The sequence below is a fragment of the Nicotiana sylvestris genome, chromosome 11 (assembly GCF_000393655.2).
Source record: "Nicotiana sylvestris chromosome 11, ASM39365v2, whole genome shotgun sequence".
Lineage (NCBI taxonomy): Eukaryota > Viridiplantae > Streptophyta > Magnoliopsida > Solanales > Solanaceae > Nicotiana > Nicotiana sylvestris.
Window position 1 is genome coordinate 93,829,931 of NC_091067.1, and position 22,831 is coordinate 93,852,761.

Sequence of the window (22,831 nt, forward strand, 5' to 3'; positions counted from 1 at the left end):
CGGCTTATTATGACAAAATTTGAACGGTATTCACCTGACCGTCGACTCTTTTTTTCAAATTATAATAAAAACTTGGTGTTGCAAAACACGGCTCTTCAGCGTCTCGGGGACGAAGCTTTTTAAGGCTGTGTGGGTCAACTGGACCAAACTCCTAGACATGACCCAAAATGTGGCTGTTTATGCAAAGTCAGCCTTCCGGCGTCCCTTTCAGGAACATTCGGCTATTTATGACAAACAGCATCTCCTGACTTAGTTATGACTCTTTTATTGTTTTTCGAAAATAGGAAACCCAATACTGCAAACACAGCCTGTCAACGTCTCGGGGACGAAGATTTTTAAGGCTGCGTGGGTCAATTGGACCAAATCCAAAACATGACCCAAAAGGTGGCTGTTTATGCAAAGTCAGCCTTCCGGCGTCCCTTTCGGGAACATTCGGCTATGTCTTGATAAAACAGCGTCACCCGACTTCTTTATGACAAAATTAAAATTTGACATATATATATTTTTATTTTATTATTATTTATTTGTGTTTTTTTTTTTGGCTTTTTAGCAAAAGGTGGGGTTGGACCCGATGAGGGTTGCCTACGTATCTCACATCCGGTGAGAATCAAACCCGCGTAGTTCGGGCAATCAGGAATAAGTAGATGAACTAAAATTTTTTTTTTTTTGTGAATTTGTGAAAGAACTACTTTAAAAGAAGAAATGAAGTATATTTTTTTTTATTGATCTTTTTTTTTGAAAGAAATACTTCTAAGATATATTTTTTTGAATTTTATTTCCCCTTTTTTTTTTATTCTAAAGAAGAAGAAGAAAATATTTTTTGAAATTTTACCTTTAATAAAAGAAATGCTTCTAAAATGTTTTGTTTTTGAATTTTGAATTTTCTTTTCAATTTTTGAAAGAAGAATCAAAATATTTTCGGATTTGTTTTTTTTTATATATAAATTATATTATTTTTTGAAAACAATTAGAAAGACTTCCTAAAGAAGTCAATAATGGAGAAAATATTTTTGGATTATTTTAATTTTGTCATTTTCATAAACAAATAAATAACACAAATTTTAAAAACAAGACTCTTTTTTTCATTTTTATGGCAAGACAAACTATTTTCTTTTCTATTAATGTTTTTTTTTTAAAAAAAAAAAGAGACAAAACAATGATTATTTTTTCTACCTTTCCTTTGCTTTAATAAAACAAACTAATAAGACATATTTTTTTATTTTATATCCTCAAAATTCCGGCAGAGTTTCGATACTACTTGGACATTTGTTTTTTTTTCCTAATAATAAGTAGTTATATCTCTACACTGTTATTTTCTCCTATTTTCCACTATTTTCTAATTTGTGGATGATGATGGAAACATACACAATCTTTTTTTTCGAATTTTCATGCTTTGTTTTTATTTGTAATTTTATTTTTTATATTTATTATTTCTTTCAAAAATGTGGCATGGGAGACATAACGATTTCCAAGACTTCTTGGATTCCGCAAATGCTCCCCATGCGCTTTTCCCAACATATGAAGCGTGGGGGACATATGGGAATTCCAAGACTTCTTGGATTCCACAAATGTTCCCCATGTGCTTTCCCAAAAGCAAGCGTGGGGGACATAGGGAATTCCAAGGCTTCTTGGATTCCACAAATGTTCCCCATGCTTTGATTAAAATAACATCATGCTGGAAATGACCAAATGACCCATTCGCCCTTGACTGAATATAACATGTAGCACATAGGATGCCATAAGATGGTCTATTATTTTCAGGTTGCTTGTCCTAGACGGACCCAACCCCTGTGTTGAGTCCCCTAAGTCAAATGCACATGATGCAAATAAACGTTCCTACTAGGGATCCGGCATGTGGCTTTGTTATACTAAGTTCATAACCTGGGTATTTGTTCTAGACCTGGCTTACCCAAACGGACAGTTTGAGCCGAAGCGGGGGCAACGTACCGGGAGCACGAAAGTCTGCCCGGCCTAGTTACTTGTCCCAACTCCGTCTTATTTGGTATGACTTTAACAGAAAGGTGGGTCACGCGCACGTGTACACCATAAATTCAGAAGACTCAGAAAGAAGGGTTTCGTAGCAGTTTTATATACACAATTCAGATAATATTAAAGCGGTAAAAGCATCATTTAGCACATTAAGCATATATCATGTAAAAATCAGATAATAAATAAAGCCAAATAACAACAATTATTCTAAGCTCGAATTCTTAACCCTGAACCAGTGGTTCTGGGTTAAGTCCCCAGCATAGTCGCCAGAGCTGTCACACCTCCTTTTTCCGCACCCTAGAGGGTGCAAGGGGAGTTTTTCCAATTAAAGGACAATCGAAACGGGATTTGTTTATTTATTTCAGAGTTGCCACCTTGGAGGTTTAGGGTGTCCCAAGTCACCAATTTTAATCCCGAATCGAGGAAATGAATGACTCCATATTACAGTCTGCGTACCAGAAATCCGGATAAGGAATTTTGTTAACCCGGGAGAAGGTGTTAGGCATTCCCGAGTTTCGTGGTTCTAGCACGGTCGCTCAACTGTTATATTCGGCTTGATTATCTGATTTTATACAAATATGAACTTATGTGCAAATTTTAACTTTTTACCGCTTTTATAATTATTATTTTTTTAAAAGAATGTGAACATCATTTAAAACACGTCTTTGGACTACGTCACATGAAATGCACCCATAATCCGGAACATATTTTATTTGATGTTTTGGGATCGGGATTTGGGTCGCATGAAATGCACGCCCATGTTTAAGAAAGTAAATTATTAAACACGCGCCTAAAGAGACTATCGCGTTATTATTTTGGGAAGGCCACGAAATTCACTAAGCGGCCCTCCTGAATTCTAAGTAATCTAAAACAAGTATTTACTGAGGGCCCCGCAATTTGTATTTTTATTCGGCGAGGCTCATCTCATTCTTATTTTTTAAAGAATTTGCAACGTCATGGAAATGCATCTCGGGCCACGCCACAATCAATGCGCCCGTGACTAGAGACATATTTCGACTCCGTTGAGATTTGGATTTGGGTCACATAAATGTGCACCCGAGTTTAGACATTATTAAAGGCGCGCCTAAAGCAACTAGCGCATTATTATTTTGGGGTAAGGCCGTGAAATTTACTAAACGGCCCGTCCCGAAATCTAAGTATTTAATACATATGTTTTAGAGGGCCCCGCCATTTCTGTATCTATCTAGTGAGGCTCATCTCATTTAATTGAAAGGATGATCTTAACATGACTATAATTTTCTGCTTTATTCGTCTCTAGAAAGAAATCCTAATTTATTAATCGAACAATGGAAGCTAGTAGGATACACGGCTAATGAAGAGTATCTCAAGCTTGACGAATTACAATTAAACATGAACTTACATTTAGAACTAAACCATCTGGTAAACAACAAAATAATGACTAATAAAATTATGATAGAGCTTATTAAATCAATCCGACTACCCATTCGGCAAGCTAGTTACGAACATGAAAACTTTTGTACCTCTTTCGTCTAGCATGGCCATTCGAGATAGCAATAACGTAAGCACAAACTAAAACTCAGATTTAAACAAAATCTTCAACATAACATGTATTCAAGCTCGGACGCGATAGTAACCGATAGCAACTCAAACAAAGATTAGAAAACGAACCTCTAATGATAAACACTGCTAGGGATTTACAACTCATTCATCAAACTGAAATGGAGCCATAGTCGGCGAAATGAAGCAACAAGACCAACGAGCTGGAACCTCACATCGGCACTCGAACGGACTTCAAACGGGAAACCATGGAAACAGTCATCACAGCTCAAACAGAATAGCTCGCGCCAGAAACTCGAACACGAATGGGCTGAGCATGAACCGTGGCTGCTACTGGTTTTTCCCGGTGTGTTACTGGTGGACGTTCATCACTTTTAGGGGCTGGGTTCAACGGGGTTATGGGTGAAGAATGAGGTGGAACTGGTTGCGATGGAGTTTGGAAGGAGATGGGGTGGTCGTTTGGTGGTGGTTTGGGCAGTGGTGCAGCAGCAATGGTGGACTGCTGGTTGCGACGAAGCAACAACAGTTGTTGTTTGATGGAAGCTGGGTCATGCTGGTTTAGCTGGTAGCGGGCAGCATTGGTGGTCGACGACCGGACTGGGACGACGAACAGCTGAGGTCGTCGGGGTTGCAGCGATGGAGGGAGTTTAGTGGTCGTTCATGGTGGTTTTGGGCAGTAGGGTGATGGTGTTTCGACGTGAGGGAGTCGATGGGGGAGCTGGTCGCGACTGGTTTTTTGGGTAGGGTTGTTGCTGGTGGTTTGTTGGTTTCGGACGTGAGGTCGAGGAGCTGGGTAGTGATGATGGTGAAGGTGACGGACTGGTAAGGAATGGAGTTGGAGGTTGACGATGAGGTTAGGTTGTTGCTGTTGGTCGTGGTGCTGGGGGAAGGTGACGGGGTGGTGTTCGGACAGTGGAGGTGACGACGCTGCTGCTACTCGTCGGACTGGGTAGTGATGATGGTGGAGCTGGGAGGAGGAGGGTGGTCCGTTTTCCGCTAGGGTTCGCTTCTTCTTCTTTTGAAGAAGAAGAAGATGATGAACAGTATCCCCAGGTTTTTCTTTCTTTCTTCTTTATGAAGAAGAAAGGTGAACAGTAGTCCCTCCCAAAATTTTTCCAAGTCCTCTTTCCAAATGTTTTCATCCGTGTTTTGTACTGGGTTTTGCCCAGAAAAATGAGCCCACGCGTGGTGGGGTTCGAGGCATATGTCCCCCACGCGTGGTGGGGTTCCCCATGTGTCCTGGACACGGTTTATTATGGGCTAGGTCCGAAAATTAGGCCTAAAACCGGGTAGTTTGAACCCGAATATTATTCTTTTGCCCGGACCCGAGAAATAGGAACACGTTGCTTAACTAGTCCTATGTAAGCAAAATAACTACCAAAAATAAGACTAGTATTTAAACAAAACTATATATTTTTAAATATTTTTCAAGATTTAAAATAGCTACAAAATATTAATGGAACTATTTTTTGTAATTTTCGTTTTTATATAAAGATAAAATATAAAGTAATATTTTTGCATTTTTTTTCGTAACATTTCCAGATTGTTTGACACGACTATGGTGGTCGTCGTATGTATGGAGTGATTAGGCTGTGTGTGGACTATATTGGGAGGCTCAATATGTTTATTATTGATGTTGTTTGGGCTGTTTGGTGACTATTTTGAATGGTGTGAGGTCATATATATAGGGGAGGTGCTGTCCGTTTCATCGTAAAATAGGTTGTGGTCGATACATAATAGTTATGACGCTTAAATGATAACGATAGTATCGTTTCTCTTATTGTAGACTAAGGAGTTTTGACAATTGCATAGCTTGAGATTGGGGCAGTATATACAAGGTATGTGAGGCTATCCCTTTCCTTCTTTTGCACGACTCCGATTGTACATAATGTAATGAACGAGCTTCCAAGATACTCTACTCTTAGAAGCTAGCAGTACTTACATTGTTTTCCCTCTTATGGAACGATTGATGTTAATGTTGCTTCTCTTATTCTTATGTTATCAATGTTGTTGGTACTTCCTGATTCTTATAAGGTTCATAGTGAAGAGTTAGTCCTAATAACGTGTACAGAGGATACCGACCTTACGTCACTCCGAAAGGTTTAGAATGTGATTCCATGAGTCGAGCATGCATTATATATATGTATCTATTTTACTCTATCGAGCCACGCTATAGTTGGCCGGGTACGTCACCTGTTGTGCAACCACTGATCAGTTGGGTTTTACCGAGCTCCACGTGGCCGGGTACGATTCTACCGAGCCTTATGATGGTCGGGTACATTTTTTACCGAGCCTATTATGGCCGGGTACGATATGATGATGATGATGCCCACAGAGGCGAATGTTTTAAAGGTTTATGTATTTATACATATGTATCATGCATTTCATGTCAGTAGCCCTCAGAGGTACTAAGATGTTACAGGTTGTATATTCTCTATCCTTGCTTACATTACTGATCGTATTTATGGTTCCCTGCCTTACATACTCAGTACTTTATTCGTACTGACGTCCTTTTATTTGTGGACACTGCATGTCGTGCTGCAGGTCCTGATAGACAGGCAGGTGCAACTCCCCCACCACAGTAGGCTGTCCAGTTCAGCGGTGATTGGCGAGATCCCTTCTCCGGACTTGCCTTGGTCTTGGTATGCATTTTTGTTATAGACATTATGGGTATGTCGGGGCCCTGTTCCGGCTATGTTGCAGCACTTATGTTCATTTAGAGGCTCATAGACAAGTGTCGACTCATGTATAGTTTGGTATGTCTTGTCGGCTGGTTTTTGTTATATAGTCTTTCATGGTAGCGTGGTAGCTCATACCTTATATGTAGTTTCTTGATTGTCTAGTCATCCCCTGCTATGTATGTTCATGCCATCAGTTTTTATTGTTGGTTGTCCATGATCCTGGTCTACCATTTATATTGATCTTGGGAGGCTCAATATGTTTATTATTGATGTTGTTTGGGCTGTTTGGTGATTGTTTTGAATGGTGTGAAGTCATATATATAGGGGAGGTGCTGTCCGTTTCATCGTAAAATAGGTTGTGGTCGATACATAATAGTTATGACGCTTAAATGATAACGATAGTATCGTTTCTCTTATTGTAGACTAAGGAGTTTTGACAATTGCATAGCTTGAGATTGGGGCAGTATATACAAGGTATGTGAGGCTATCCCTTTCCTTCTTTTGCACGACTCCGATTGTACATAATGTAATGAACGAGCTTCCAAGATACTCTACTCTTAGAAGCTAGCAGTACTTACATTGTTTTCCCTCTTATGGAACGATTGATGTTAATGTTGCTTCTCTTATTCTTATGTTATCAATGTTGTTGGTACTTCCTGATTCTTATAAGGTTCATAGTGAAGAGTTAGTCCTAATAACGTGTACAGAGGATACCGACCTTACGTCACTCCGAAAGGTTTAGAATGTGATTCCATGAGTCGAGCATGCATTATATATATGTATCTATTTTACTCTATCGAGCCACGCTATAGTTGGCCGGGTACGTCACCTGTTGTGCAACCACTGATCAGTTGGGTTTTACCGAGCTCCACGTGGCCGGGTACGATTCTACCGAGCCTTATGATGGTCGGGTACATTTTTTACCGAGCCTATTATGGCCGGGTACGATATGATGATGATGATGCCCACAGAGGCGAATGTTTTAAAGGTTTATGTATTTATACATATGTATCATGCATTTCATGTCAGTAGCCCTCAGAGGTACTAAGATGTTACAGGTTGTATATTCTCTATCCTTGCTTACATTACTGATCGTATTTATGGTTCCCTGCCTTACATACTCAGTACTTTATTCGTACTGACGTCCTTTTATTTGTGGACACTGCATGTCGTGCTGCAGGTCCTGATAGACAGGCAGGTGCAACTCCCCCACCACAGTAGGCTGTCCAGTTCAGCGGTGATTGGCGAGATCCCTTCTCCGGACTTGCCTTGGTCTTGGTATGCATTTTTGTTATAGACATTATGGGTATGTCGGGGCCCTGTTCCGGCTATGTTGCAGCACTTATGTTCATTTAGAGGCTCATAGACAAGTGTCGACTCATGTATAGTTTGGTATGTCTTGTCGGCTGGTTTTTGTTATATAGTCTTTCATGGTAGCGTGGTAGCTCATACCTTATATGTAGTTTCTTGATTGTCTAGTCATCCCCTGCTATGTATGTTCATGCCATCAGTTTTTATTGTTGGTTGTCCATGATCCTGGTCTACCATTTATATTGATCTCGTCAGCCCTAAAAGATAATAATGAATGTTAGATGAAATGTACGTTGGTGCTCGGCAAGTATGGACGGGTGCTAGTCATGGCCCTCCAGTTTGGGTCGTGACAGGCAACAAGGCCATACAAGTATCCGTATACATGACCTCTGCCTACAAGCCTCTAAGAGTACATACTTATCATAAAGGTCGGGACAGGGCCCCGACATTCTAAACAATACACGTCTAAATCATACTGACCAACCAAGCAACTTCGGAGCAAATGGAGCGCACCAACATCTTCCGCTGAGTTGATAGCCTACTTGGAAGACTCTCGACCTATCTATCGGGACCTGCATGCGTGAAACTCAGCGTCCCCAAGCAAAAGAGACATTAGTACAAATAATGTACCGAGTATGTAAGGAATAAAAATCAGTAAATGATAGACATGAGAGAAACATGGAGTAAAAGACCCAACATCTAAGTCTGAATAACTTTGTGAACCATGAAATACTTATAGTGTCATGCATATGTGTATGAATGTCATGTCGTGCATAGGTACATGTGTTCATAACATCATCAAGCCTCTAAGGGCATCCCATCATATCATCTCGGCTACTGTGGGCAAAATTATCAACGTATACCAGCAGATCATGTGGTGGTGTGTATATAAAGCCGTAACATTTTTCCATATCCCATATACATATAATATATATATATATATACGCGTATATAAATCCATCTTGTCATGGGTTAATGTACATGTATAAATAAATGCAATGCATGAGAAGTACGTCAATAAAATCTTTCGGAGTGTCATAAGACCATTATGCCTTTGATTAATATCATGAAATAAACTTTATCAACTTACGTATTTTCTGAGACCCATGAACAGATAATAGAATAATATGATACATGGGGAATCAAGAACATAAGCATCTCTAGTATTTCTATGGATAGAGTCATTTATGAAAATTGTGCATTTGCTCATTTCGTTTGTGCCATATAGATCATGCCAAAAGAAAGACGGAATAAGCTTAACATACCTGAGCCGATTCTCTTGACAATCCTTCTAACACACGCCAATCGCGACGAAACACATAACAGCGAGATCAAAATAAGGAATAATCTGTATGATATTCTTGAGGAAGATTACACCGTACTCCCTTCGAATCGCAAATCCCATGTTGCTATAATATTAAGCAATCTCGTTTGAATGAAATGGTGAAGCAACTCACGTTGCTAATGTAATTTTTATCTTTGCTGAAGCCCTTTACCTTAACTTAGATGTAAAGTGTCTTCATTTGTGAATTAGAAAAGGATTTTAAGTCTTGGTGGTGTGGTCCCCACTTGTAAGACTTGGTGTCACATAATCCTCTTAAATGTGGCACCTTTCAACCTAATATAAGAGTCACTTGATTGATACAATTACTGTCACGTTAGAGGGTCTTTGAATTTATCCAAGATTATTATTAATTTCTTAATTAATTTATGAATCCCCCATTGATCAATAATTACCCAATTATTCACATAATTAATAATTATCAAATTACTTAAAATACTACTCAGTTTTTTAATACACTTTGTACACCTTACTATTATGTCCATGTGGTACCTTGTATGGTACTAGTCCATAAATATCGGGTATTATAGTTCGGACCGTATTTTTATCCCAAAATGTCAAACTTCGACGAAACTCATTTTCTTCGATTTGCTTACCCTCTCACCTTCACGAATTTACTCATCACTTATTTGAGATAGCATAATGCTTATAATCTCAAAATAATCTCATTTCTGAACTTATGTCGATTAACTTACGATAAAACTTTAACATACGAAAATGCGGGATGTAACATCCCATTTCCGAGCTTTCATCAATTTACTTATGGCGTACTTTTACATACGAAAATATGGGGTGTAACAGGGTTTTGGAAAGTAGGCTTTGATTTGGGTCTCTATACTAGACCCTTGAAGTGTCAAGGCTGGGGAATAGGTGGCGTGCTGTGGAGACGGGATAGAGGGATTAATGGCAATGGGGGTTACGTGTTGTGTTTGTGGAGTAGTGGGAGTGGCGGTTATGTCAGACGAGAGGGGTTTTACATGGTTTGGGTTGCTGGTGTGTGTATGGTTTGGACCAAAATAATTATTTGTGGAGCTAGGATTGGGCTGGCCCAAAGGTATAGTCGTTTCCATCTAGATGTTAGAGGAGTCGATGTTATTTAGTAAATCAAACATATTGTTATGTGTAATATTATTAGGGATGGGGTTGTCATTTCCACTTACCAAAGCCGTTTGAATGGAAGGTGGTTTAGGGTTAGGTAACTTATCTGAGGCTTGTTTGTGCATCGATCTTCGTGGTGGCGGCATACGTGCATAATTTGACGGTTCACCATTGAGAACCTGTCTGTGCATGGGTAGTTTAGAGGTCAATTTTTGTGGAAAGGTAATTGTTTTCCACTCATGGTCTTTAGTTGGTGGGGATTGTGTTGTAGTGGAATGGACTTGTTAGTTGTTGAGTGATGGATTTATGGGTGCTTTATCTGAAACTGGATGGTGAAGAAGATAGGTGCATTGTTTATTGTTGTGAGCCAAGCGACCACAATTAACACAAAATAAATTAAGGCCTTCGTACAAGATAATTTGTTTATGAGTTCCAATATAAATATGAGATTTTAGTGGCTTATCAAAAGGCACTTCTACACAGATTCTTGCATAACGCCCTCTAGTAGTAGTAGAGGTGCATGCATCAATCTTAAGGAGCTTACCTATCTTGTTGCCCAATTTTTGAAGGATTTCTAAGTCGTAGAATTTTGTGAGTAGTTCAGGCAGACGAATCCAAATTGCAAAGTAAGTGAATTGTGTCGTAGAAGCAAGAAATTTTGGTTCCCATCTTCAAACAGATAAGAAGTGATTTAAAACAAACCACGACCCATCATGTAGAGTATGTAACATATTTTCTTCCTTATGGAACTTGAGTAGAAAAAAGTCAGATCCCAAATCAATTAAGGGAACCTCTTCTGTTGGTTTTTATTGTGCAAATATTTTTTGCTTGAGTAGTTGGTGTCCTACTTTGAGCCCAAACACTAGTAGAGTCGTGTGTTTTATCACTTGAAGACAGTGGAACGAAATTGTCCAGGTCAGAGTTAGTGTCACTTTCATCACTGATATCGATAGTAGTTGTAGCATAATGAGATTGGTGGAGGGCATGAAGAACATGCGATGTGGAGAGTAATTTATGTAGGAAAGAGTTAGTTTGGGAACTTGTAAAGGAGTCATCAAATTGCATAGTACTAATATCAGGCGGTTCATTGATTGGTAGATTGGGTGAGATTCGTTTACTTTCGATGTTATTATTCATTGGAGGCACCAATGGGGAGAAGGTGGATTATTGGAGGTAAAGAGAAGAGAGAGCATTTTTTTGGTTCCTTCCCATATTTGGTTTGTACATCTTTTTTTTGGTTGAAAAAAACTATATTATGTCCAAATTCCTACGGAAAAGAAAAATCCTAAAACTTGAACAATGCAGGTACATTAAGATATGGATTCTGTAAGCGAAAGATGAAACATATATAGAATTATGAAATCAATTGTGCGAAATTTGTTACACTATTGTGCTTATAAAGACTATTATTGCTACTAAGGGGTTCATGGTTGGTTTGGGTTAATTTTTGGTGAGAATCATTTACATCCCCAAGTTTACTCTAAAAATCAAACTCATCCTTCAACTTTGAACAATTGTTATTTCCATCCTTTTATCCTATGCAATGTCTATTTTGCCCTTGATATTTTCAACTCCCCATATATGTAATACTTTTTTATATTATTTAAATAATTTTTAATGCAGATATTTATTCATAAGTAAAAAATATTATATCTTATTAAATAATTTAATTTAAGTTCACTACCATTATAAAATAAAATAATTATATTATGAATTTGTTACAAAATGTATTGCTACTTTATTATTATTATTATTATTATTAAAATTCATATGATGTATGTCAGTGTGTGTGTGATTTTAAGTTCCACTATATTTGTTTTTCTCTATGTGTGTATAAATTTTTGAGTTTTGATTGTTGTTGCTAGATTTAAAAAAAAAAATTATAATTAAAGTTCATGTAAACTGTAAATAGATATGTTTTGATAAATTTATTACAAATTTACCTCTATTCGCCCATTTTTTTTATTACCTGCATTGTATAATTTACAAACTTTTCACTCTATTTATTTTCAATTTATAAATAGATTGAATTTTGACTGATATTAATTAAATTACTGATATGAGTAAATTATTTATTAAAATTATTTATTTTTACCATTTATTTCACTGTTGAATATCATTAACTTATATGCTTGACTATTATCATTCTTTTTTGTTTCGATTATTTTTTTAATTTATCTATAGGTAAGTTGATAACATAAATTAAAATAAAAAATATCATTATATTAAAGAACAAAAATATGCGATAAAAATTATAAAGCGTAAAATAAGCATTTTAAGAAGTGACATTTGATATGAGGAGTAGAATGATAATTGTTCAAAGTTGAAGGATGAGTTTGATTTTTAAAAGCAAACTTGAGGGATATAAATAATTTTCATCCGCCAAACCAATTATTTTCAGCTTTTTCGTTAGTTTTTTTTTTAATTTTTCAATTTAGTCAATTTTTCTCCAGTAACTCTATGAATTACAAATTCAATCCATTCAATATTGAAAAATTGGACAAATTAATAATCTATTGCACTGTGCTTATGTGAGAATTTATTTTCGAAGTACATGGTAATTATTCCCTCTGATTAAATTTTTTAAAATCAAACAAAACTAATGAACATGTCAGAATTTCAGGTTAGTTTATTTGGCTTTTTTATTTGGCAATTTTCGGTTTTTCTTGAACACCCTACCTGCTATTGCTGAACGCACACCCACGCTCTACCCCCCACCACCTCTCCTCCCCTTCCCTCTCCTCCCTTACACTTACTCCCTATGCTCTTGTTGTTCATGTTGTCCAAGATTTGCGCAATTTCATCGACTAATTGAGCGTATGTTATGTCATTTCTTTTCTGTGTGTTAGCTTAACACAATGATTTGACTACCCATTCTTTGATTTTTCAAAATTAGGGTTCTAATTTTGCGTAATCATTTTCGACTTGTCAGCTTTCTTTGAACTCCTATACTCTTTTCTCTTAATTTCCTCCATTTTAACGTTATTTACAACTATTCCTGAAAAGTTCATCTCTTTTTGCAGCGGAGTCGTTGATTTGTCTAACAACTCAGGCAAAAATAATTTAGCTTTTTTACTGCTGGGCGTTTGGTCAATGTTTGAATTTTTGAGGCAAAGGGAAGAAGAATCCAGTTTAACATTCTTGACTATCTAAACTCTGGAGCTGGAACTGAGGTATTTTCTTTTTATTCCATAATTAGCGGCTCCAAATTAAATAAAATATGGTTGCTTACGCTCCACAATGGGGAAAAAAGGGAATATACTGTCTGAAATAGAGCAGAACATGGATTTGTTATAGCGTGTGACTGTGTGTTTGGTATGACAGATGTCATTTTTCAGGGAAATGTTCCACCACAAAGTCATTTTCTGTTGTTTGGTTGCCGGAATTTTTTTTCTTCAGAGGGAGAAAATGACTTCCCTCACTTATGGGTGGAAGTGTTTTCATTACAACTGTCATTTTAACCGGAAAAACTCCCCCGAAAAAGGAGTGATTATTTTAAGAGTTATCTAAAAATATCAAGGTGCAGGATGCACACATGACATTTATTAATTTTAATTGTATCAATCCAAGGTTCGGTTACGAGCACATGGACTAACAACAGCTATCTTAAAACTTGAACTTCATATTACTTGATCCAACTAACACTTATTATTAATCCTCAAAAACTCAAAAATTTAATCAAAACACTCTTCTAATATTTTTATTAATCTTTAATAGATATTTTTCCTAGAAAATATTTTCCACTCACCAACAACATTTTCCTTGAAAAATGACTTTCGCGTACCAAACACAAACATAATCCATAAGGCTTTGAACTTGGTGGAGTTAATACGATAATTTTAACTGCAAATTGATTTAGCATGCACTTTCAGTTGGTCATGTTGTGATTGTAGTAGTGGAACAAAGAGAATAGTGGATAAGATAATAGTTTCCTTTCCTACGTTCTCTCCCCTACGCTGTTTAGGGAAGTTATTTACATACATGCATGGTTCAGTTGAGTTAAAAACGAAACTTTTTTGTATTTCCTTTCTCTCTTTCTTTTTTTTTTTTTTTTTTTAATTTTTCAGGAACACGTCCAGTCTGAGGGAACTTCCATGTAATGAATAGCTTGTTTCATGCATGCTCGATTACAATCGTAACAAGAACTACACATCTTGCCTTGAAGAGTTCAATTTGTGGAATTCCGGTGCAAGCTTTTGCTCATGCTTGAATTAGAAGTTGATTTTGACTTTTGCTGAATACGAGTTAGCATCTAACAAGTGTAGTGGAGATAGTTCTCTTTCAGAAAGTTTGATCCTACTCCAATAATGAAGGAAGATAATGGCTTCTTTGTTGTTAAGAAAGGAGATCTTGTTGGAGTCTACAGAAACTTGAGTGACTGCCAGACTCAAGTTGGATCCTCGGTAACTGTTTTGGAGGAATTTTAATCTGCAGTTATATGTATATGTGTGTGTATGTATGTTTGTATGTATGTGTGTTTGTGTATATTTATTCCTTTTACCTATCAAACAAATTATAGATGTATGTAAGTATATTGATATGGCGCCACTGTGACCCTTTCCCCTTTTTTGCCTTGATGGCTTGAACTCCCAATCTGTTGGTTGGAAGTGGAGTGCTCTTGCAACTGGATCAACTTCACTTATCAATTTGTAGTCAAGATGTATTGATGCCAATGCTACACGGAATTTACCTTATCTGTTCTTTTCCTCGTGAATATGTTCAGAGGTTGTTGCACCTTGAGAACATCATAAAAGATTGACCATGTTTGTTTGCTACAGCTTCATTTACATTGTTTGACATAAAGCTGGAGCATAATTTCTGTGCATATTTCAACATTTCTTTTAATGCTTTCTTTTTATGATTAATATTATTTATCACAAAAATTAAAAGTATTTGTTTTAGCTTCAGCTTGGTTTTCCCAAATTAATGATACAGTTATAGTAGTATAGGAATTTCTATCAATGTTTATATACCAATGTGCATGAGTTGGCAAATATATCTTGCAGTGTGTTAATCAGCCCCCCCCCACCCCCCCCCGATTCTGGCAGATATGTGATCCTCCGGTTAGTGTGTATAAAGGCTACTCCATGCCAAAGGACACAGAGGAATATCTTCTATCTTGTGGGCTTAAACATGCACTTTATTCTATCAGAGCTGCAGATCTGACCGAAGGTCTCTTTGGGACTCTAGTACCATGCCCTTTTCAGGTCAGACATTGTACTAATTTGTGTGCAAAAGCTGTCTATTTATCTTTTATGCGTAAGGTATTTCATCTCAAAACTTTTAGACAAAGGCAGACCTTATTCAGAGTACCATTCTCTTTCCAGGATGACACACAAGATTTGCAAAACAAAAATAAAAAGGAAAAAAGGAGATAGTTAAATTTGTCAATCTGATCCAAATTTTGACCTGTGGATCCGATTGTGAGGTTGATGCAAGAAAATAACATGTTTGTTCATTGTGAAAACTACTTGATTACTAAAAACTCTCCTTTCCACTTATGATAGCATTCATACCACCTATCGAAAAGAATCCTAAAATAGAGACAAAACCAAAAGAAAAGATAGAATCCTGATGTATTGATTGCAACACATCTTTGGAAGTAAAACCATGATTCTCTGGCTGATTTTGTCGCATAGAGAAAAAGTTTAACGCTTGCTGTCATTAGCAGAGTTGGTGAAGTCTCACCATGTTGTTTGCATTGGAATACTCTAAATTTAAAACTCAATTTCTGCCTTTATGATACAGAAGGGATGAAGACTTATCTCCTCAGGTCCTCACAGATCCCCTATTTAAGGAAAAGATTACAAATTTTGTGCTGTTCCCGTACTATATGAAGAAATGGTACAGGGAGTAAGTGTGAGCTTCTGTAAATTACATTATACATGGTACACTACGGATACCACAGTGCTATTCTTCTGCATAGCCAATATTATCGAAGATCATCTCTAAATGCAGCTGATTCAATAATTATTTTGTACTCGATATAAGTTAAATTTCGTACTTATTGATGTGAATACTCTTGTTTAGTAGTACTTATGAAGATTGCTGAAAGATGCTTACATCTCTCTAATTTGCTATATTATTTTACTCTCTCCTCTGTATCTATTCTCCCTTTTCTTCTTCCCAGCACTGTTCGTGATAACAAGTCCATATCGAACAAGCTGACTGTAATAGTAAAGTATGTGATGACCATTTACCAGAAATGGCACATCTTTGCCGTTTCCTCTTTTTTCTTTTGAATTGGTCATACAAGTTTATTAGCACTAAATCTTTTGCAGCAGCCATCTTCTTCCAAAGGTGGAGCGTCTGAGCATATGCCAAAGAAGAGGTCACAGGAAGCAATGTGGTCAGAATATACGGTAAGTTAGGACTTTACTAGGTTATTGTAAGTCGGTCGGTGTTTGCAGCAGTTGCTTTTGAAGCATATCTCATTCTTGTACCACAGAGTGAGAGTTAACTTAATGTGCCAACAGTTTTTGGTTATCCAAGGAAGTGAGTACATTCTTTTGTTTGCACCTCTCTGGATATAAAGGCTGATTATAACACTTGGGGTTTGTTTGCTGAATGTTCGTTAAGATGCCATAATCAATGGTCTTACAACTTACACGAGAAATCTACTTATTCAGCTGGAAGGCATTTTCCTTTCCTAAAGTAGATCTGCATTTTCAATTTGAAAATTTCATACTAATCCATTGTGAGTGAACTATCATTGTTTATCTATTATGTCTCGGTAGCTCTTTTTTGTAGACAATGATTATCTAATGAGGTTGAAAGTCTCCCATAAAGCACCTATTGATGAGCTAGATGTATTTAAACGGAATAGTAGTAATTTGTTAATAGGTTTCTGCAGCTGGTGTAGTAATATCTCGATATAGCAGTAGCAGTAGTAATTTGTCTACTGGTCTCCACAACTGTTGTATTTGTGTGAACAAACATAAAAATAGGTCATGCTGGTTGCTTACAAAAAAAATTAAAAATAAAAGTAGTGGTGTTTCAATAAAATAAAATTAGGTCATGCTGGGTGGCTTATAAGATAAGTAGCTTGTCATCAAATTTTTGCAGCTGTTGTTATCTTTGTTTTTTCTTTATCTTAATGAACTCGTGTAAGGTATTGAACTTTATAAGATTGAACTTCACTACAAAGAGCCACATCCTAGTAAATGTAGCTAGAGATCTGAAAATACTGTTTCTAGCAAAAGGTGTCTTTTCTCGTTATAGCAACAAGTTATTTAGATGAGAAACATCAATAACATAGAATGAAGAATAAACAAGAGATATTAATGTCCTTCTTGTTAAGAAATTTTTTCTCCCACATAAAATTGACAAAAATTTCTGTCCACTGGTTTAATAGCATTGTGGAGATCTGAAATTACATGTGACCTGTCTGTCAAGTATTTTCATTAGATGACTGGATGATCCCAGTTTACCACGCCTGTGCTTTGACAAAACAGAAAAATGGTGAAAATGAAAACAATTTATATATATATATATATATATATATATATATATATATGAAAATGTGTTAACATCTTTTGATGTTCTTTTATTTCTTTCTGACTTGAACTTTCCCCCTTGATTGACTAACATTTTCAAGGGCACCCTCAAATATGGATAAAAAGTTTCCTATTAGTGAAAAAGATAATTAAGAGCTATTGTCCTGAATTTTCAGGAGTGCAGGCTAGGTTTAATGACTAGATGGGAAACCTTTTTCCTCAAAACAAATACTTAGGATGAATTTTCGGGAGTGCTGAATAGTTTTAATGAACTAGATGGATAACCATTGTCTTTTTAATTAGTGTTCTTATCTTAGGCGAATCTTTTCGCGAAGTTTGCATTAAGCACTAGAGAGGAACTGTTACCACCTATTGGTTGATAGAGAACATATTTAGATTGTATAAATGTTATAATTTGATGAATTCTGACATCTTTTTGTATGTGAAGTACATAGAGTTGCGATTGTCAAACTGTATACTTTCAATGGTATTTTATTGCTGTACTGCATTCTACTACCTGGCTCTTGGAGAGGTATATTACGTAAATTTTGGCTCAAAGTAGTTTCATTAGTACTTACTGATGAAAAAAGTACTACTGACATACATTTCTTACAAAAAAGAAATACTAATTTCTTGTTTTCCTACCCTGCATAACGTGTATGGCTTGCCACAGTACTGGAATCTATCTTGTTTATTGGCATGTTTATTTGCAGGATGCTGTTGGATCAGCAGTTATTTCAAATGATTCCCTAAGAAAGCATATCAAGTTAGATCTTCCTAAGGGTGACCAAGCTCTATCATCTGGTGTGAGTGGCTGTTAAGATGATAGCTAATTGTAAAACATAAATGCTTTCAGTATATCTAATTGACAAAATAAATTGTCTTTATACTTAATGGGAAGTCGGTGAAGCTAATAATCTTAATTTAACGAATTTATGATGAATTTGCGGCCAACTATCAGGTCGATCTCCTATAAATTTTCTTGATGGTTTATGGTGTTGGGATGGAAAGAACCTGATCCTGGTTATTCTCAGCAGCGATCTTGCACTCTTGAATTTGATGGTTCTTCGAAAGGTAATCCGGGACAAGCTGGTGCGGGAGCTGTGGTACGAGCTGATGATGGAAGTTTGGTAATAATTACTTTTCTTGGATTTGTATTTCCTTTTACTTATTTTCGGCGCACTTATACAACTTTCCGATTAATAGATTTGTAGGCTGCGTGAAGGTTTAGGAATAGCAACAACCAGTGTTGCTGAATATCGAGGCTTTATCTTGGGTTTGAAATATGCACATAGCAAAGGGTTTACAAGTATTCGTGCTCAGGGTGACTCCAAACTTGTTTGTATGCAGGTCCGTTGCCCATAGTATTTGTTTATTCTTGTATTTTGACTTCTTATTTCTTGATATCTACTTTCTCGTTTGTGTCTCTGCACAATCAAACATGTATTTGGAATTGTAGGTCAAGCAAAGTTTTCTTTCTTCTTTCAACTTCAGCTATATGAATGGGATCCTTATATGCATATTTTTAAGGTCAAGGAGGGCCTCTAAGGGTGTGGCCTAGTGGTCAATGAAGAGGATTGAGAACCAGGTCTCAGGTTCAAATCCCAGCGGATGAAAAAACACTAGGTGATTTCTTCTCATATATCCAAGCTTTGGTGGACAGAATTACCGGGTACCTCTGTGCTGGTGGGAGGTAGCAGGTACCGTATGGAATTAGTCGATGTGCGTGCAAGTTAGCCCAGACACCACGGTTAATTGAAAAAAGGTCAAGGAAGTCTGACAATTTTTTTGAGCCGTGGACCCATTTGTCAAGTCACTTCAATGTAGTTCTTTTGTTTCAATAGGATAGAGCTTTTATAATGTAAATAAATGACCCTTCTAGCATAAGGTAGTAATGATTAACTTGCGATCCAACTAAAGATTCTCAGTTGAAAAAGAGCGAAAGTTTGGTAAGTTTGGTAATGGGTGAATGAATCAGGTCTCCGTCATCAGTGTTCAGTTTTACCTAGTGCAAGACGACCTGGTTTGAGTATCTCAACGCAATGGGGAATCTTAACAGATGTTCCTAGACAAATAGTGGCTGCATGTTTTAGTGACAATGCCATTGATCTAGAGTTTACAGTAAGTTGGCTGAGTTGGACAAACCCCGAAAAGAGTGATTCCTTTTGCTGCTGGGTAAAGATAGAGGGAAAATGTAGAAGCTGGCAAATAGTTCTTGTCCATTCAAGAAGATTCTCTTAGTGGGAAAAATAGTCAACATACATTTGTTTTCTCTATGAACTCTTTAAAGTCTTTGACGAGCTTAGTTGTATCTCCGAGATGTTTTATTATAGCTTCTAAAGTTGGTCTTTTGACAAGGTGGTTTGCATTGGTGTCATCAGAGTTTATTTTATAGTTTGGTTTCTTATTTTATTCTTTGCTTTTATCTGCTTGGTTTTGATTCATTAAAGTGTATATCCTTCCGAACAGATCCAGGGTCTGTGGAAGGTTAAAAATCAAAACATCTCTACGCTTTTTCAGCAGGCAAAACAACTGAAGGATAGGTTTCTTTCTTTCCGCATCATTCATGTTCTTCGGGTAACCTAAAAAATCTTCTCTACCCCTTTATTCTTGGTTTATATGATTGTCTCACTTTATCAATCACAAGCTTATTATATAATAGCACCAAATTCGGATTAGAGCCCTCATTATGGTTTGGTCAATTACCTTGTTCTTACTTTGGTATTTTGGAGATGTAAAATTTCAACTCTCTTTTTGTTAGGAATCAAACTGTGATGCAGATCAGCAGGCGAACTTGGCTGTTGGACTTCCTGGTTAGAGTTTACATTTCTTTGCAGGCTTGGACTTGGTAATATCTGAGTGGTCATCAATGTTATATCTAACTTCCATCTTTTAATGCAGACGGTCATATTCAGGAGGAGATAGAGAAATGACAATGGGGCAGTCGAAGATGACTCAAAGGTGGTTCTGATGAGGATCTTTACGTGCTAACCACTGAGGTCTAGTGCTTGGCAGCATTCTGATTATTTAAGGTCATAATTTCCTATTTTGCCAGTACTACGTCTAACCTTAAAATGGGTTGCACGGTTAAGCAGGGGATTATGATAGCAGTTAGGAATTATGTAAATTTTTGCTGGATGTGGCTCAAAACAGGCACCAACAGCAAATGTTACTATCTGCTTTGAGTTCTAGCCGATGAGCACAAGATGTTTGCCTGAAACTCAAAGACCACCGAGGGAAATGATTGATACGAATCATATCGAGTCTCTTGTCCTTTCTGTAGCAGAACACTGGGCATACTACCCCTTCATTCCTCACTTATGCATTGCTATGACACGATGATTAATTTAAGTTTGTATTAGTATCGCAATATGCCTGTGACAAAAAAATTCGTGCATGTGAAAATCAAGTCAGGAAAAACCGTGTAACAAATTGGACAATGAATGTCGCAAGCTGTAGAATTTGTCTCAGGTTGAGAAGGTATCTATCGGTTCGTCTCTATTAATTGTTGATCCAATGGCTTGATAGCTTGATCTTGATTTTAATTACTTTAAAATCAAGGGCTTGAAGCTTGATCTAGCTGTACTGATACACTGTCTCTTTCCTTCTTGTGCCGAGGGTCTACGGGAAACAGCCTCTCTACTCCTCCGGAGTAGGGGTAAGGCTTGCGTACACACTACCCTCCCCAGTCCCTACCTGGGTTATTGCTGGCTTGAAGCTTGATCTTGAATTAGATTACAACCTTAAATGTGACTTTGATTTATTCATCACGAACACTTTGATGACCGTCATGAACAGTAGTTATGGATCAAAAGCCATGAACAAGTAATTTTGATTTGGAATGCCTTGATATTTGATGTATTGTCGTTCTTAATCCTTGTATACTTAAAACTTGTATGGAAATGTTTTTTTTCGATATATGGAAATGCTTCAACACTTGAAACTTGTATGGAAATGAGTATTGAAACTTGTATGGGAATGAGTGTTGAAACTTGTATGGAAATGTTTCATTGCTTGCAACTTGTAGAATCCTTCTACTAGTGGGGTTTGGTATAAAGATGCAAGAGAGCCATAAAAATCAAGAACTTTAAGGGTGTGTTTGGTATAACGGAAAATGTTTCTTGATTTTTATGGCTCTCTTGCATCTTTATAATGATCCATTTGGCTTATGGAGGAGTTTTATTTATAGTTGTGGATAAACGGAGTTATGTGAGTTCCTCATTTGAAAACTGGCTAAATTAATTATCTTAATAAAATTAGATTTTTACTTAAATTCATCTAGTTGTGTTTAAATAATTAAGCTAATTATATTGGCGATGGTATTAATCTGAGATAATAATTTATTATGTCTTGAATTTAAAATATAGTCTAAATTTCATGAGTTTCAATACAATAACAACAACGATCCAATGAAATCCCACTAGTGGGGTCTGGGGAGTATAGTGTGTACGCAGACCTTACCCTTATCCCGAGGGGTAGAAAGACTATTTTCGAAAGACCCTCGGCACAAAAAAACGAGAAGGGACAATAAATTGAGAACACAACATTAACCACTAGCAGTTTAAGATAAAAATCCGATCACACTAGCCTCACATAATTAAGACCCTACCCTATAACCCTAATACTCGTCCTCCACAGCTTCCTATCAAGGGTCATGTCCTCGAAAATCTAAAGTCGTGTCATTTCCTGTCTGATCACCTCTTCCCAATAATTCTTAGGCCCCCTACCTCTTCTCATGCCTTCCAGGACCACCCGCTCACGGTCCTCACTGGTGCATCTGAGCTTCTTCTCTGTACATGTCCGAACCATCTGACCCTTGATTCCCGCATCTTGTCATTAGTGAGAGCCGCACCCACTTTCTCCTATATATCATCATTTCTAATCTTATCCATTCTCGTGTGCCTGGACATCCACCTCACCATCCTCATTTCTGCTACTTGAGTTTCAATATAATTACATTTACATTAATGTTAATTGACTTAGAGCATTATTTTCACTGTTTGATAATTTTATCCTGTTAGCTGGCATTGTCGTTAGTATCTTTTAAGCAGAGAAGAATTCTCACAAGGAAAGTAACTACACAGAGATAATAAGAACATTAAAAATGACACTTGATTCTTACCTTTTTTTTTTTGGTTTCTTTTCTGGAAAATTTTCTTACTCCTCTGACAAGTGACAAATCATGTTACATACACTTAACTTTTCTTCAAACGTATTGCCAAGAAAGCTGCGGAGCAATTAAATGTTAATTGGTGAAAAAGAAATTAAATATTAATTAATTATACTGCAATTAAAAAATTATTAAAAGACGAATTAGGAAAAATCAAGATTCAAGCTTTTTCCTGAATTTATTCACAGAAGTAGGGGAGTTGACT

General features: G+C 36.8%; 1 protein-coding gene across 8 annotated transcripts; it reads left to right on the forward strand.

Moving 5' to 3' along the window:
• Positions 1 to 12,586: 12,586 nt before the first annotated feature.
• LOC104249386 (uncharacterized) lies at positions 12,587 to 20,926 on the forward strand. Of its 8 annotated transcripts, XR_011403528.1 has the most exons (12): positions 12,621 to 12,777; positions 12,984 to 13,133; positions 14,028 to 14,363; positions 15,009 to 15,167; positions 16,242 to 16,322; positions 18,170 to 18,262; positions 18,491 to 18,586; positions 18,663 to 18,806; positions 19,926 to 20,033; positions 20,218 to 20,269; positions 20,358 to 20,455; positions 20,552 to 20,926. XR_011403528.1 is itself a non-coding variant. In XM_009805804.2 (11 exons), the coding sequence occupies exons 3-11, from the start codon at positions 14,268 to 14,270 to the stop codon at positions 20,387 to 20,389; spliced, it is 858 nt and encodes a 285-aa protein (XP_009804106.1). In that variant the 5' UTR covers positions 12,587 to 12,777; positions 12,984 to 13,133; positions 14,028 to 14,267; the 3' UTR covers positions 20,390 to 20,926. The 8 variants fall into 8 exon arrangements, 7 of the variants coding, with proteins under 7 accessions (XP_009804106.1, XP_009804105.1, XP_009804107.1 ...); XM_009805804.2 differs by having other exon boundaries at positions 12,587 to 12,777; positions 18,494 to 18,586; positions 20,358 to 20,926; XM_009805803.2 differs by having other exon boundaries at positions 20,358 to 20,926.
• Positions 20,927 to 22,831: the final 1,905 nt, after the last annotated feature.

Excerpts from the sequence above, each read along its gene's own strand:
- LOC104249386 (XM_009805803.2), top strand. The coding sequence starts at position 14,268 with ATGAAGGAAGATAATGGCTTCTTTGTTGTTAAGAAAGGAGATCTTGTT. Across the intron at positions 18,263-18,490 it reads ACCAAGCTCTATCATCTGGT|CAGCGATCTTGCACTCTTGA; the intron begins GTGAGTGGCTGT and ends GGTTATTCTCAG. Across the intron at positions 20,034-20,217 it reads GCATCATTCATGTTCTTCGG|GAATCAAACTGTGATGCAGA; the intron begins GTAACCTAAAAA and ends TCTTTTTGTTAG.